Source organism: Ursus maritimus, unplaced genomic scaffold (assembly GCF_017311325.1).
Source record: "Ursus maritimus isolate PB19 unplaced genomic scaffold, ASM1731132v1 scaffold_17, whole genome shotgun sequence".
NCBI lineage: Eukaryota > Metazoa > Chordata > Mammalia > Carnivora > Ursidae > Ursus > Ursus maritimus.
In genome coordinates, this window is record NW_024424119.1 from 40,825,094 (window position 1) to 40,840,539 (window position 15,446).

The 15,446-nt window shown below is 55.7% G+C and overlaps 1 protein-coding gene across 17 annotated transcripts in view; it reads left to right on the plus strand.

Annotated features, from left to right (window-relative positions):
• Nucleotides 1-15,446, plus strand: part of ZNF618 (zinc finger protein 618) — a 172,564-nt gene that overhangs the window by 112,933 nt on the left and 44,185 nt on the right. For all 17 annotated transcript variants that reach the window (XM_040631762.1, XM_040631761.1, XM_040631767.1 and 14 more), the window contains exons 3-5: nt 18-277; nt 12,920-12,997; nt 13,574-13,612. In XM_040631762.1, coding sequence (XP_040487696.1) covers nt 18-277; nt 12,920-12,997; nt 13,574-13,612 — 377 coding nt within the window. The remainder of the gene's footprint in view (nt 1-17; nt 278-12,919; nt 12,998-13,573; nt 13,613-15,446) is intronic.

The following is a 15,446-nucleotide window of genomic DNA, read 5'->3' on the forward strand; positions in this document are numbered from 1 at the left end:
ACTCTCTTCTCCGCCAGGGAGCGCTTGAAGCGCAGCCAGAAGAGCACCAAGGTGGAGGGGCCAGAGCCCGCGCCGGCCGAGGCCTCGCTGAGTGCCGAGCAGGGAACGATGACGGAGGTGAAGGTGAAGACGGAGCTACCCGATGACTACATCCAGGAGGTGATCTGGCAGGGGGAGACCAAGGAGGAGAAGAAGGCGGTCAGCAAGGACGGGACAGGCGATGTGCCCGCTGAGATCTGCGTGGTGATCGGTGGTGTCCGCAACCAGCAGACCCTTGGTGAGTACCTGCCTGAGAGGGTCGGGGCTGGGACCAGGGCCGGGCACGGGGTCAGGGTCCTGCCTCTCCCTGGCTGAGAGGGCCTTCGGTGGCTCCCCTCTGCCCTCAGGGAAGGACCTAGGCTCCTTAAACTTGCCTTTGCTTGTACAGTCCTACCCTGGACCTCTTTCCTTTCCACCTGACGTGCCAGAGCCCTGTCTGTGTTTTAAGACTTTGTTTTGGTCAGATGCCTGGAACTTTCTGTAGGTGTGGTGAATCCCTCATGCCGTGGGGCTCCCATGCCCCCCGGGTGGGTCTGGCACAGCCACATCGCTTGTTGTCTTAAATGCCTGTCTGCATTTTGTCATCCTTGGCTTTTTTTTTTTTTTTTTTAAGATTTTATTTATTTATTCGACAGAGATAGAGACAGCCAGCAAGAGAGGGGCCACAAGCAGGGGGAGTGGGAGAGGAAGAAGCAGGCTCATAGCAGAGGAGCCTGATGTGGGGCTCGATCCCATAACGCCGGGATCACGCCCTGAGCCAAAGGCAGACGCTTAACCGCTGTGCCACCCAGACGCCCCTGTCATCCTTGGCTTTACCTCGGGCTCCTGCAGGCAGTTCCCAGTGCTGGTCCTGCTTGGCGCAGGTGCCCAGGCGGGATCAGATCGGTGGCAGACCAGCACCTCCCCCTACCCCTTTTGGGCTGGGTCAGGCTCAGAGGAGCTCTGTGGAAACAAGCTTCTTAAAAATCCCTCGGGCTGCCTGCACCCCTACCAAGGTCACAAACTCACATGCTCCCAAGGCCCAGTGTGTACACAGAGGGGCTCAGTCCTCTGCTGCCCTGTAACTAGGTGGGGCAGGCTCCATGTGGCCGGCTCTCTGGACATGCCACGTACCAGAAGTGAGACATTCGATGTGAATTCTTTTGGTTTTAAATGTTGGCGACTAATTCGACTATTGAAATCTGCCAAACAAAACCTGTCTGTGGGTCAGAGTCATTCCGTGGCCACAGGTGTGCAACCCCGGGTCTGTAAAATAAAGTCCGCATGCCTCACCCTGGCGTCAAGGCCTTGCCTGGTCTGTCCCCATCCGCATGGTCCTCCGCGTTTCTTAGACACGCTGCCACCTCCCTCCCGTCTCCCTGTCCTTCCTGGTCTAGCTCTGGCTCACTTCGTCCAGACTCGCGGGCTCATGTCCCATGTGCGGCATGAGGGGCCCCGTGTGGAGGTTCCCCTGTGTCTGGGTCCCCAGGTTGACACTCAAGTCCTTTTGCCCCCTCTTCCCAGCTGCTGGGAGTCAGCCTCGTGCTCCCTTTCCTGGCTGTTCTGGGCCGTTCCTGTGCACCCTCAGCCCCGGCTGGGTCATTGTGGCATCCCTCCGACCGCCATGCCTTTGTGTGTCTCTGCCCTCACCCGCCCTCCGCTCTGGCTGCCAGGGGCTTGGCAAAAACAAGTCATTGACCATGTCATTCGCTGAGTATAAACTTGGGATTCCCCACTGTGTCGAGGGTCAAGGCCTTAGTATCAAGATCCTGTATAACCGGATCCCTATTTCTTATTTATGATCTTCTTGGACCTTTTATTCCGGCACACTCTGCCTTTCCAGAGCATTTCTTGCCCTTGGCTCATGCTCTTCCCTCTCCCTGGAATGCCTTTGCCCATGTCCACACGTACAGATCCAGCCCATCTTTCAAGGCCAGCTCCAGTACTGCCACCTCCCAGAAGCCCCCTTGAATCTCTTCCGGTCAGCGTGGTCTGTTTCTCCCTTGCCCCTCACTTGGGTACTTCCCATTATCTGTTTTAGATTAGAGGGGCCTTGTCCGTGCCTGCCTCTGCCACGAGACTAGGAGCCCCTGGAGGCTGGCACATCAGAACTTGTCTGATCCGTGTCTCCGGGTTCGCTGCTCCCACCCTACAGTGTCTAGCAAGATACCAGCTTCCAGGGAGCAGTATCGACATCGGAGCCATAACTGTCAGGATAGGGCTAGGTTATGCCCCAGTCACAGAGGATCCTGAAAGTAACGAGATCTTGGTCGCTCAAAGCCACAAAGGTTTCTTTCTTCGTTACACTACATGTCCGTTGTGGGTCATCTGGGGGCTCTGCTCTGGACCCAGGTGAAAAGCAGCCGTTACATGAAATGCTGCCGGCAAGGGATAGAGGGAAAGAAAGCTCTAGAGGGACTCACATTGGGATTACCTGCTGCAGCCCAGAGGGCAGATGAGCTAAGTCCCTTCCCTGTCATTGGCCACGTTAGTCACATGGTCCCACCCAACCGCAGGTGGCCAGGAAGTGCCGTCCTCCCACGTGGCAGAACTGGGATGAACCAGCAGAACTTGGGGTGGAGCATGAGTAACTTAGCCCAGTGCCCAGCGGAAGCAGAGCCTTTTCAGGAGCCCACGTCTGGCCTTCCTCCATCAGTATTCACTCCCCGCGGCCAAGGACCGTGTTAGCCTCTAGGGATGTGTCCACTAACCCAAGAGAGGACGTGCCCTTGCTCACTTCGCGGTGTGTGTTTTAAGACTCATTGGGCCCAGTAGCTATTTATGCCTCTTTGCCAGGAGCTGCCCGGTGAAGGGGAGTTGAATCTGAATCTGGGGATGGAGCCAGCAGTCGGGATTCGGTGGAGAAGGCCTAGAGCAGCCGTGCTAGGGAAACGCTGGGGGGGAGTCCTCCCTGGGCCAGCTGCCTGCACAGTGAGAGGCTGCAGGGCCTCATGCCAACCACGGACGCTGGTTTCCAGCTCAGCTGCTGCTCGGCAGCAGGGTCCTTGGCTCTGCGGGGCCTTAGTGTCGTCTTCTGCTCAGCGAGGCTCCCTGTCCTGCCCACCTCACGAGTGTGCAGATCAAAAGAGGCGGTGGAAGAGAGCAGCATTGTGCAGAGAGCGTGAGCTCGGGTCCTCAGTCTGGGAGCGAACCCAGGCTCTCTGCTGTCATAGCTGTTGGACCTCAGGCAGGCTACTTGAGCTCCCTGTGCCTCAGTTCTCACAATTGCCAGTTCACGGGGTCATGTGAAGATTCAGTAAGATGGCGTATGTAAAGCACTCAGCGTTGTACTTGGTAAACGATGAGCTTTTATCAGTAGTATTAGCATTGCTCTTCAAGGAGGAAGAGTACCTCTTTCAAGTACCTCTTCAAGGGGGAAGACTAGTAATAGTTTCTGCATTTTTCTAAAGCCTAAGAAATAAGCCAGGGTGATGTAGAGAAAAAATGGGCTGTGGAAGAAGTTGATGCTGGGTGAGGTGTCAAGACGTGGGCTCTAATTGAGCCTCCGTTGTCTCACTGAACAGGGCAACCTGTCCCGTCCCTGGAGCTCCTCCTCGTGCTGCCTCCCTCGAAGCCAGAGACTTTGAGTATGTTGTGACATTTCTAAGTAACCTTGGCAGACTCCTGAATGAAAAAGGAGTAAAGCACAGTGGCAAGGGGGAGTGGGGCCGCCATTTTGGAGCCTGGACCGAAGCAGGGTCTGGACATTCCCTGCGAGTTATCGAGGCTCATCTTGCATCCATCAAAGCACACCTTCCTCCTTGAGGGTATAGTTTCTGCCAGGGGTCAGGCTCAGAGAAATTTGGCCTGGCCTCGGTACCAGGAAAGAAAAGCATTAAAAAAAAAAAAAAAAGAAAATCAGTGTTAAGAATGGAGCCTTCAAAGTCATCTAATCTCAGGATGGCAAGTAGGTTTTATCTTGTGGGCCAAGTCCAAGTAATTGCTGCTGTTTATTAGGGGTTCTGTGTCAAAGATTCTAAAGGGGTGGCATGATTATCAGTGTCTGCCATGGATGTGGAAATGGGCAGTGGGGCTCTATATGCTATGGATTTGATGCCCCTTATCCCCTCATTTTATAGAGGGGCCAACAGAAAGGAAAAGAGGGGCTCTTGCTCATAGCAAGTATGACGTTTTCTCCCACTTCATGAAGGGCCGGTCCGCCTCACAGTGACCCCTTCCCACCTGGAAGGAACACAGGAAGGAAAGCACTTCCAGGGATCTGGCCAGGGGCCCAGTGCTGTTTAGAGCAGTCCCTTGAAATGCACTCGTGCCACAGTGGCCCGGTGGCGTGGTGTTAATGAACTCGTTCCCGAGCCGCTTGGCAGAGAAGCGTGAGGTTCTGTGCAGCTGAGGGCTTCCAGAGTGCCCCGCTCACCCAGCCACGCTCAGGCCTCAGAGCCGGCCTCTGTTACTGAGAACCGTGTTCCTGATGGTCACTCGGTGCTGCGCCAGGCGGGAACCTCCCGTTTGCCCTTCCTCCAGGCTCCATCCTCCTCGTCCCCACCCCAGGTCCTCACTGGCCCTGTAGCGGCCGTCAAGCAGTGTTCCCCGTGGCACAGACCTCATCCGACGCACTTCCCGTGGAGGACCTGGGGCTTGGACCCGCGGATGGCATTTGGCAGCTTCTCAGGCCGGGAGAGGCAGGAGGGCCATCAGTGCCTGGGAGGCTGGTTGCCAAGCTTGCAGTGCTGACTGCTGTGTCCCGGTTGCCCAGAAGTCTGTGCTAAGAAGGTCTCCCGCTCTTGGAAAGAATGTCACTGCCATTGGAGCCAGTGTGGGGGAAACTCAGGGGTTTTCTGCAAGAAGACCCGAGATAATATCCAACTTGCTGACTGTGTTGGGTAAAACCAGAAGTGAGAAGAAGTGAGGTCACGGATGCCTGTGTCCACCTGACAAGCTGCGTGGGGGACTCTGCACAGGAGCTCCGAGGAGTGGTGGAGCCACGCTTGAGGTTTCCAGAACGCCACGAGGAGTGCTAGACGCAGGGCGCCACCGTTGGTACGCCTCCTCCCACACTCGATGGCAGGCATCGCTAACTGATCACTGCGGACGGCCACAGTACGCCCGAGGCCTTCTCAACACAGCACACCAAGACGTCACTGCTGCTCAGCAGGGTTGAAAAAGAGGAGGTGGAAACCTGCTTGCCGTTCTTGTCCCAGATGGTGAAGACAAGGCAGGACCTGGAAGCATTTCCTGGTTCGGAGAGAGAAGGATGCTCAGATCTCATCACGGGGGTCAGCAGGTACTACCAAGTAGGGCATGCTCTTCTCTGGACGGTGCGACCATCGGTCCGTAGTCCTGGGGAGCTGACCCATGAGGGGAGCCCAGGGAGAGTGGCAAGTGCCGGGGGACCGGTGGTACAGGAGCCCCTGGAGGGAGCAACCAACCCAGCGGGGCTCCTCCTCAGATGTGGGGCGTGGGCCAACCAGCTTATTTCCGGAGAGTTCACTCTTAGTGTGGGGAGGAGCCCCATGGAAGAGCTAAGGGCTCTTTGTCCTGGGGAGGAAGAGACTTGGGGGTGGGGGCCAGTGGTCGGGGTGCCAGGGAGATGATGGGACCGAAGTAATCACAACCTGAAGCTTTTGAGCGGGAGGGGAAGGGGTGGACGCATTCTGCAGAGCCCCGGCCGATACACGGGCGTCACCGGGGATTTCAGCTCCGTGAAAGGAAGGCCTTCGCGACTGTGGGAACTGTTGGGAACCGGATACAGGCCTGTGAGGGAGTGAGTTCTGCCTTGGAAATCACCGGACGGGGTGCAGGAGGCAGAGTCAAGGATGAGATGGAGGAGTACTCGGATGTTTCTAGGCAGTGAGCTTCGAGCCCTGCGGGGGAGAGGTGTTTCCACACCCGCAGGACTGCCCACGGGGGAGGCGCAGGGCCGCGAGGCGGGGGCTCGGCCGCAGCTCTGGAAGGAGCCGTGGCAGGGCGGGCAGCCATTCAGACCCGGCCATGTGGATTTGGGTCTGTGACAGACGCCGGCGGCGGAGGGGCCGGGTCCTGCTGCGTCGTGCCAGCTGAGCGTTTCCTGTTGCAGGGGGCGGTTGGCAGGGCTTTGCACCCGAGCCTGCCAGAGCCAACACTCCGCTTCTTGCTGCAGCCGCCTGGGAAGGAGGGGTTCTGGCTACCCTCCCAGGCACGTCTTCTCTCCGCTGCTGGCCCTTCGTCGGGTGGTTCAGGGTGGGAAGGGGTCCTGCATGGAGAGTCTGCACGGGAAAGGGCCCCTGGGCTGTAAATCCAGGAGACCCAGGATCTGTGCCGTGGTGGAGTCTGGGCCAGGCCCCTTAACCTCTCTGAGCCATACTGTCTTCATCGATCAGTGGGTGTAAGAACATCTGCCTGTCTTTCCAGGAGGCTTGTTGGGGGCAGAGGGAGGTAACAGGTATGAACGCGCTTTTACGCAGGGAGACAGAATTAGCTGGAGCCTCAGGACATTGACACATCTGGAGTTACATCTGGAGTGCTAGGAACCCGAAAGGCCAGCGGCTTGTGTTCATCACCTCCTAAAAGAATTTTGAGAAAAATTTCATATTCTTTCATATTTTTGAATTGACGTCTCACATTTTTATCCAGAGTTTAAATAATTGTAAAGGATCTAATTTCTGGAGTATTGTGTTAAAAAAAAAAAAGTGTCATTTTGGAACTGTAACTGTGAAACCACTGTTTTAAATGTATCGGCGAGAATCCAAAGCCACTGCTATTTAATACCAGCCATCATCCATTTTAAAAACATGCGAACAGGCTCATCGTTAACAGAAATTTTACATCTTTCCTTTTCTCTCCTTGAACTCATATTTCCAGTCCACTTCCCTCACAGGATTTTATCCTAATGTAATATATTTTTTATGCCTGAGAGTTTTTTATTGATCACTGTTTTATAATCTTCTCCCACAACAAGATGTACATAAATTGAAATAGAAATTTCTACAAAATTTCTCGGGCTCATAAAACTCTACTTTTTAAAACATTTTTCCCCCAGATCGAGTTATTATTAATATACAGTTTGTCAAAAACAAATTTAGATAAACAGTAAATGTAAAAATAAACAATTATTGAAAACACACCTCTTAATGAAATGGAGCTTTGTTTCTTTTTCCATTGGCTCCTGTTTCTGTGAATTAGTATTTTTCATTGTTGAATGAGACAAGATTCAGCATTAATTTAACTCCTGTGTTTTGGTTTCCATACTTGTAAGTACTAAGAAAGCTTAATCATGTAGGTAAGGAACCAGGGATGGATGGAGTTTTGAGCGTCACTCAATTTTTAGAACTCTTTCCAAGTCGTGTGCTGAAAATCGCATGGGGTCTGTCATCAGATGCTGTTTGTAATGGTCTCTCTGCTGACAACTCCATTAGAATCTTCTTCAGTTTCGTTGAGAGTAAAGAATTGGAAATCACTCCAATATTGGAGTATTGGAGGTTCACTCCGATAGTTGGGATCACCTCTTAGCTTGGAGCCGTGAGATGGACAGCCCCCATGGGGAGCACCGTGGTGGGATTGGGAGGGGGTGAAGGAATCGTTTTGCTTGTAACGTGTCAGGGTGGGGGTGAGGAGACAAGTGGGAAGGAGATTGAGCTGAGTCCGGCCTCCCTGCCCACCGCCATATCTCCAGCACATTGATTTTAGGGAAGAATGTATTTGAAAGTTGATGATTGGGGTATTGATTCTCTTAAAACTGCCTGTGCCCACGTATCCCCAGGCCATTTGTACTCTATTCAGAAGACCCTGGTCCCAAGGACGTTTGGTCTGAGTCCAAGCCCTGAGAGCCTCAGGAAAGCCACTTGTCCGTGATTTACCTCTCCGGCTCCCTTGTCCGCCAGCAGGCTCCGGGCCTTGCTCCTGCTGGGTCCTGGAACCCAGAGCGCTCGGTGCTCCTCGGCACCCCTCACCTTCTTGTGTTTTTCTTCTCATTCACCTGCTCCGGATTTCTGCCTCATTGCATTCTCTGTATCTAGAAAGGTGTCTGGCTTGTCTGGAGCTAGCTGGGCGCAGATGGTAGAGCCGAGGCTTGCTGCCCTCATTCCTTGTCCTCAGGGGCAGCTTTGCCTGCCGGAGCCTTCCCTGCTTCTTCCCTCCGTGGCCTCAGGAACTAGAGCCCCCTGGTCCCAGCTGGCCTCACCTGCTCTGTCCCGCCCTCTCCGGGAGGGAGCTAAGCCAGGCTCTCAGCCAAGTGCTTCCAGAAAATGCTAGACAGGTTCTGTTACTCAGTGCCTGTGGATTTTTGTGTCACTGGTGACCGGGTTGGGAAGAGGAAGAGGCTTGGCCCCCGTGTGCTGGCATGCTTTTGTCAGCTGCCCCCAGCAGCCGGGAGAGAGGATAGGGGACTCTGGGAGTTCTGCGGTGGGACCGGATGTGGTGGGGCAAGTGTGGGAGGAAGGGGGTCGTCTGCCCTGGGGCACTAGGGGGAGCCCTGGGACTGAAGGGGAAGCCAGAGCTCCCTTGACATCCAGAGGTGACGTGGTATGGTGGCAGCGGGATGGCTCTGAAGGCCGGCCAGCCACTAGCTGAGTAGCCCACCCTGCACCACCTGGGCCCTAGAACATTCACTCGGTGAACTGGGTTTGGAGTTGTCCCAAGCACACCAGGACTTCTGGGAGGATGGAGGACGGGAATGAGACCTGGTGCACCCAGTGGATGGTAAATGTTAAGCACCGGCTCTCCTTGGTCCTTTCCCAGGGGTGTGGCAGTCACAGGCTCCGGATCACCGCCCATCTGAGCCGCTTGTGGCCGTCTGTGTGGTCCCTGCAGTACTTTCTTACCTCATCTGAGAAATGGGGCTGATAATCGCCTGTGTCTGCTGGGCACATGGCTGCACACTGGCCAGCTTCTGCTTCCTCACCTGTGCGTCAGGCTCGGAGGCCAGCCCTGCACAGAGACAAATGAGAGGCTCGATTGAAGTGCGTTAGGCACCTGGCACTTAGTTGGCAGTGGTGGTGACAGAGGACACAGGGGTAGTTAGCCCCGCAGAGTGAGGAAGCATGCCCGGCAGGGAGTCAGATGTGGGTACCAGGACGGTCTGAGCTGAGCATCCCCAAGAAGGCTCGCTAGTGCCCCCCTGCACCACACCGGGGTATGCAGTGGATGGGGTGGTGGGGGGAGGGGCAAGGCCGTAGCATAGGCAGGGCATAGCCTCCCTAGAGGGTCGTTTTGCTGGAAGGTTTTTGGGGAGAAATGTTAGAGCCCTACAATGGATACTTTTATGTTATATATGTCACAAGTTAGAATACAGAGAAAACATAAAACTTCAGGGGGATTTGGGCCTGTGGCTGCTGCTTTCTGCCATAGCCCAGCCTCCCAGGGGAGGTACGGATGCCCCCCCCCCCCCCCCNNNGATCTTGGTTGTCCTTCTGTGTGCAAACGGAGAAGCCAAGGCCCTGCCAGCTCAGGTGACCTCTTTCCTTCCCGCACCTCCCAGGCACCCCCAACTTGAAGGGCTCTTTCTGATTTCTTACTTAATTCAGATGGAAAAGCGCCCGAAAGCAGCCCCCACAGTGGATCTGTGCGAAGCCGCTATTCAGGGACCTGGATTTTTGACCAAGCGTTGAGATATGCATCTGGTACGTGAGGGCCGAGGGGCAGGAGGATCTGGTCAGGGCCGGCATGCGGGTGGGGGCACGGCCGGACAGGGCCATGAGGGGCCATGCTCCTCTTCCCCGTCGCTGCCGCAGGACGGCAAATCTGAGCCTGCCAGGGTCCTGGAGGACTTGGCCATTGGAGGGATGACAGCGTGTACAAATCGGGAAGTCTGGAACATCAGGACCATTCCGGCAGTGCCTGCTATGGACTGCAGCTTTGAAACGAGCCAGGGCTCTAAGGGAGTTCTGTGGCCAAGCGTGTTGGAAGAGCTGGGGTTAAACAAGGTTCCTATAGGACCTCTCCCCAAGTTCTCCCTGCACCGTGCTTTCCCAAGACGGCCATGCCTCCCACCAGCTTGATCATGTGTCTTTCTTTCCCAGGCTGCGTTTAGGAAGTTGGGTTCTAAAGAACTCTGGAAAATGCTGATAGTAACAGCAGCTATGCTGTCCTGAGTGCTGGCTTTGTACTAGGTATAAGGCACAGTATTACTGCTCACAACCCTCCCCTGCCGAAGTGGGTACCATTTTCCTTTGTTTAGAGGGGAAGCCTGAGGGGATGAGTGTTCCCATGATTTGTCCAGGGCCCCTGGCTGCCTAGGTGGTGAGCCAAGATTTGAACTCAGGTGTGCTGACACCACCGCACTGTGGGGCTGCCACTCCCACGCCGCAGCCCCCAGCTGCCTGCGCATCCAGCCCCCCTGCAGACAGAGCACCTGGGCTCTTAGGGTGAATGGCAGTGAGGAGACAGCAGGACCTTGAACGCAGTCCTAAGACTCCATGCATGGGGCCAGGGCTCCCACTCTGCCCTGGGGAGCCAGGAGAGGGTGCAAGACTGAAGACCACGTCCCCTGTGACTCTGGTGGGGGGTTGAGATCTGGGAGCAAGGCTTCAAGGATCCTCAGCGCACTCTGTGGGTTGAGGGAAAATCCCAGAAAGCCGGTAGGGACCTGGCCTGCCTATCCACAGGATGAAGTGGGTGGGCAAGTGGGGGGACCTATTGCAGCCTGCAGTTATTACGCAGTTTGAGAAAGTCCTTAGATCATGGAATGTAGTGGAGAACCTGAGGCCCAGATCTGTGGCAGAGAGGGGGCAGGGCTGGGGCACAGAGACTTCATCGGGAAGTGGGTCAAATCTGAACCAAGTTTTGCCTCATCCCCGGCTGTGGTCTCTAGTCTTCTCGGGGGAGATTCTGCCTTCCCCGGGGTCCCTTCCCCTCCGTCTGCCCCTTTCCTTTCGCCTCTCCTGCCTGTTCATCCCCCTGACTTTAGCCCCTCGCCGTGGCTGTGTCAGGGTCCTGCACTGTGCCCACGAGGTTCGGTATGTCACTGTCGTGACCCCGTCGCCCTGCCTTCCCCTGGCCTAGTGGGCTGTCTGCCTCCTATCACAGAGGGCAGTGATCGCTCACGGACTTGCTCATGGTTGGGGCTCTGGTGCCAGGCACATTGAAGACGCTCCACAAATCCTCAGTTGGTTGAAGGGCGATTGGCAGAAACCATTGGAGAGTGGGTAGAGGCACAGGGAGGGGTCGGGGCCGTTATGACTCGGTGACAGAGGAGAAGAACAGCCGGACACCGTGAATTTATCACGCCCCTGTTGTGTGTCAGTCACGGGGCTAAAGACAAAGAAATACAGTCTGATCTTTGCCCTCCCCATATTTATATCTTCCTCTGTGAGACAAGGGTTACACGCACAAAACCACTGGATAACAGGCTGCTCGGTTCCACGCTGGTGTTGGGATGACAGCGTCCCTGTTACGACCCACGGTGGTACGGCGACGAGGCCACCTGTGTGGCATCCGGCTCCCAGGCTGTGTCTTGTTAATCCTAACCTCAGTCATGAGACGAAGGAGTCCCGTCCTGGTTTGCAGGTGAGGCCGCTGAGGCTCGGACTGGAAAAGGGATGTGCCTGAGGTCAGCTGGGGGCCGTGGCAGAGCTGAGTGGACGGCCCGACTCCATGCTCAGTGCTCCTCAGACTTAATCTGATACCTGAAGTTCGCACCCAGTAGATCAGGCCTCTGCCCCCAGAGGAGGCTGAAGGCGGTAGTAGCTGGTGATGTGGGCGCTCACTGAACACCTGGGCTCGTGGCGGGAGCAAGCCCGTCTTCACCTGGATGCTGTTGCATGATCCGCCTCTTTCCTGTAAGGAAACTGAGGCCCAGCCAGTAAATGGTAGCGCTGAGATCCCCTCCCAGGTCTTACTCTAAGATTAGTGGTTCCCGAACCTGGTTGCTGGTCTGCTCAGAATCCCCTGAGGGACCCTCTTGAAAGAGGCAGATTCCTAGGCCCCTAGCTCCCGCCATTCCAGTGCACTGACCCTGGCGTGGGGTGAGGGCCTCTGCATCGGTGTGAGCTTCCTGGCCATTCTGTTAGGAAGGGCGCAGCTCAGACTCGGGTGGTAGCAGGCCTCCACGCCTGGGGCCCCTGCCAGGCTGGGTCCGACGGGCTCTGCTTGGCTTCCTGCCGTGGGCCTTTCGTGTGTGCTCTGCATGGGTGGGCTCCGCCTTGACCTGTCTGAAATGCCTACTGGGAACTCAGCCATTTCAGTCCCAGCTCCTGGGAGAAGGCCCAGCAAGAGGGCTGGGGTCAGGCAGTTACACCATGTCGGTCTCTGCGTGTCTGAGAGAAGAAGAAAGCTGCTCAGCAGACTGCGGGGGGCGGGGGTGTGTGATCTCCCTGTAGGGCACATCTCTAATAAGGCTGGGCATTTCTAGGGGGGCTATAGGACCACTCTGTGAGGTAGGCGTTTGTAGCCCCATTTGACAGATGAGCAGACTGAGGCTTAATGTGTCTAAGGGAATTACCTAGGTTGCGATGCTGGTAAGTGGCAGAACAGGGACGGGGGTCTGTTCCATCTGGTTCAGAGACTATCCTCTTAACCTCTGTCCCATCTTGGCAAGGAGGAGAGGTAGAAGTTACTCGAATGCATGTTGATTTCCTTCCATGGATGCAGTTTATTCCTTATTTTGAAAGAGCACTTTTATGTTCATTTCCTTTTTCCTCTCAAGGAATAAGTATAAGAAAGAGTTGTCTTCTTCGTCTTACAGATTTGGAAACTGAGGCCCAGAGATGGGAAGTGACTTGCCCAAGGTCACTTAGAGTTGGGGCAAAAACTTGGAACTAGATCCTGGGCTCCTGACTTCCAGCTCGGGGCCATGTCTGCTGGTCCTTGCTGCCTCTCTGCTTACCGGGGCTAAGGCAGCCCACTGGATGACCCCTGCCCCCTTATCGTGGAGTTCCTGATACTTGGGGCCATCACTGTGGGTCCTGGAACCTCATAGTTGCACACGTTGGGTACTGACTGACCTGTCCCTTCCTTTCCTGTTTTCCAGGATCCTATGAGTGTGGAATCTGTGGCAAGAAATACAAGTATTACAACTGTTTCCAGACCCACGTCCGGGCGCACCGAGGTCAGTGGCGTCCCTGAGGCAGAGCCGAGGGCCGCACCTCCCCATTCTCTGCCTGGCTTGTAGATGTCCCCAGGACCCCCCCACCAGAGATCCAGTCCTCTCCCTCTGTCTGCGGTGGGATAGAGACCCAGGTGGAGGGAAGAGGCCCCCTTGACTTGGGAGAGCACATAGGGCCGCTGGGGGTTTGGGAGGACATGCCACCAGGCTTCGGCCACCTGTGCCCCTGCCTGCTCCACACGGGCCTGCATCCTCCCAGGATGCATCAGTGGCTCCTGCGGGAAGGTGCTCACACGTCATCTTGTGTGCTCCTCATGGCAGCCCCGGGAGTGGGGGCGGGGCGCTGTCTCTGTTCCGAAGATGAGGCTGAGGGGGCAGGACAGATGGTTCCAGGGAGGAAGGGCAGTGGGTCCGGGCCTGAGTGACAGCAGGGGGTACAGGGAATGGCTGTGAATGGGCACAGAGTGTCCTGGGCACGCGGTGGTGGGGTCACCGTCTGTCCCCGCTCCTCGTGCACTTTGCCATCAGCTCCGCCATGGGTCCAGTCCGCTCACTTCCTTCTCGTTTTCTCTCTTGCAGACACCGAAGCCACCTCCGGGGAAGGAGCCTCCCAAGGCAGTGAGTGTCTTCCCCTTGCTCTTGGCCCTCTCAGGACTGTCCCCAGGGGCCTGTGGGAGACACTTTGCTGTGGTTCAGGCTTTGGGGCCAGAGGGTCTTCATGACATTGTAGTGGGGTACCTCAGAGCAGCCTCTCCCGAAGTGTGTTCGTGGCACACGTCCTGGGGAAGCCAGTAGGTGTTCTGACAGTAATGAGTTCTGTGGCCCAGGAACCTGGGGAGGCCTTGAGTTCTGCTAAGATGAACGTGTTTCTTTGTGGTAGACTTCTCAGGGCCCCTCACTGGCAAGCTCAGGGCTGATGTTTGGGAAATGCTACTTCCGGGGCTTATCTCATGAGCGCCCATGGGCACTCATCTCTGGGTGTGCTACCCCAGCCTGCCGCACAGGGCCTTGCCGTCTGAGGACAGTGTTCTGCTTGCCTTGCCCCCAGATCTAAACCCCCGGGCCTCAGAAGAAGCCAGATGGGTGTAGGCTGGGGTGGAACCTCTCCCCGCCCGGCGCACCTGAGCTCCAGAACCCAGCCATTCCACTCGCAGGTGTATCCCCAGCAGAACCGTGTGCACGTGTCCACCAAGAGATGGGAAGTGGATATTCGTTTTTTTCTTCTTAAGATTTTATTTATTTGAGAGCGCACGTGTGTGGGCACAACTATGGGGAAGGGGCAGAGAGAAGCAGACTCCCCAATGAGCAGGGAGCTGGGAGCTCGACACAGGGCTCGATCTCAGGACCCCAGGATCAGGACCTGAGCTGAAGGCAGACACTCAGCTGACTGAGCCACCCAGGCACCCGGGAACTAGGATATTCTTAGCAGCACCGTTTGTAACAGCGCCAAACCAGAAACCACCCGAGTGCCTAGCGTTAGGTGAATGGACCGATCAGTCGTGGTTTGTTCACGTGAAGCATGAGAAGGAATGATGTATGGCCGCACCCAGCCATGTGGGTTACCCACAGACAGAACGTTAGCAAAAGGAGTCCAACACGAGAGCCCCTCCTCTAAGATCTGTGTCCAGGAAGTACAAAACCGGGAAAGTGATTCGTGCTGGAAGAAATCGTGGTTACCCTTGGGAAGGGGTTTCTGGGTGCTGATGACACAGGTACTTCTGGTTTATGAAAATTGAAGGAGCTGGACAGTTTTCTGCGTTGGGGTCCGCAGACTCTTTTGTAGGGACCAGGTAGTCAATATTTAAGAGTTTGCAGGCCCGATATCTCTGTCCCCACCGCTCAGCTCTGCCAGGTAGCGTCGGCACAGCCAGAGATGATAAGAAACGAATTTGTCGCCAAAACAGAGGGTGGGCAGGCCATAGTTTGTCAGCCCCTGTTCTTGCTGCCATAAAAGGTTTTCAAAAATAATAAACATGACTCCCCCACCCCCAAGAAAAAGTCCGAAACAAAGCAGATTGAGGAGCTGTGTGGGCTAACGCAGGGCCGTAATCGCACTAGGTCCAAAAAGCATTTCTTCTGAGGCCCTTTCCCATCCACTCTCTCTTTGGATTCCCACGTCATGCGAGACGCAAGAAGGGCCGAGGCTAAGCTTCCATTTTCTAGACATTCTGAGGCTTAGGTAGGCCAGACACCCGCCTGAGGACCCTGGCCCTATAGGAGGTGGTGTAGGCCTTTCCCTCCTCCTCGAGCTCTGCCCGAGCCTGGCCCCTGACCCCTGGCTCCCTTCTCCTTCAGAAGCTTCTTTCTCTTCCGGCTCCCATGGTTTGCCTGTGGTCAGCCACACATTTAAAGATCTTCTCTATTTATCTTTCCTTCCTTGGCTATTCTGGGCTCCTGGCCTCTCCGGCAGCCCCTCAATGATCCATTGTGTTCCATCTGGCTTCCATGGTTC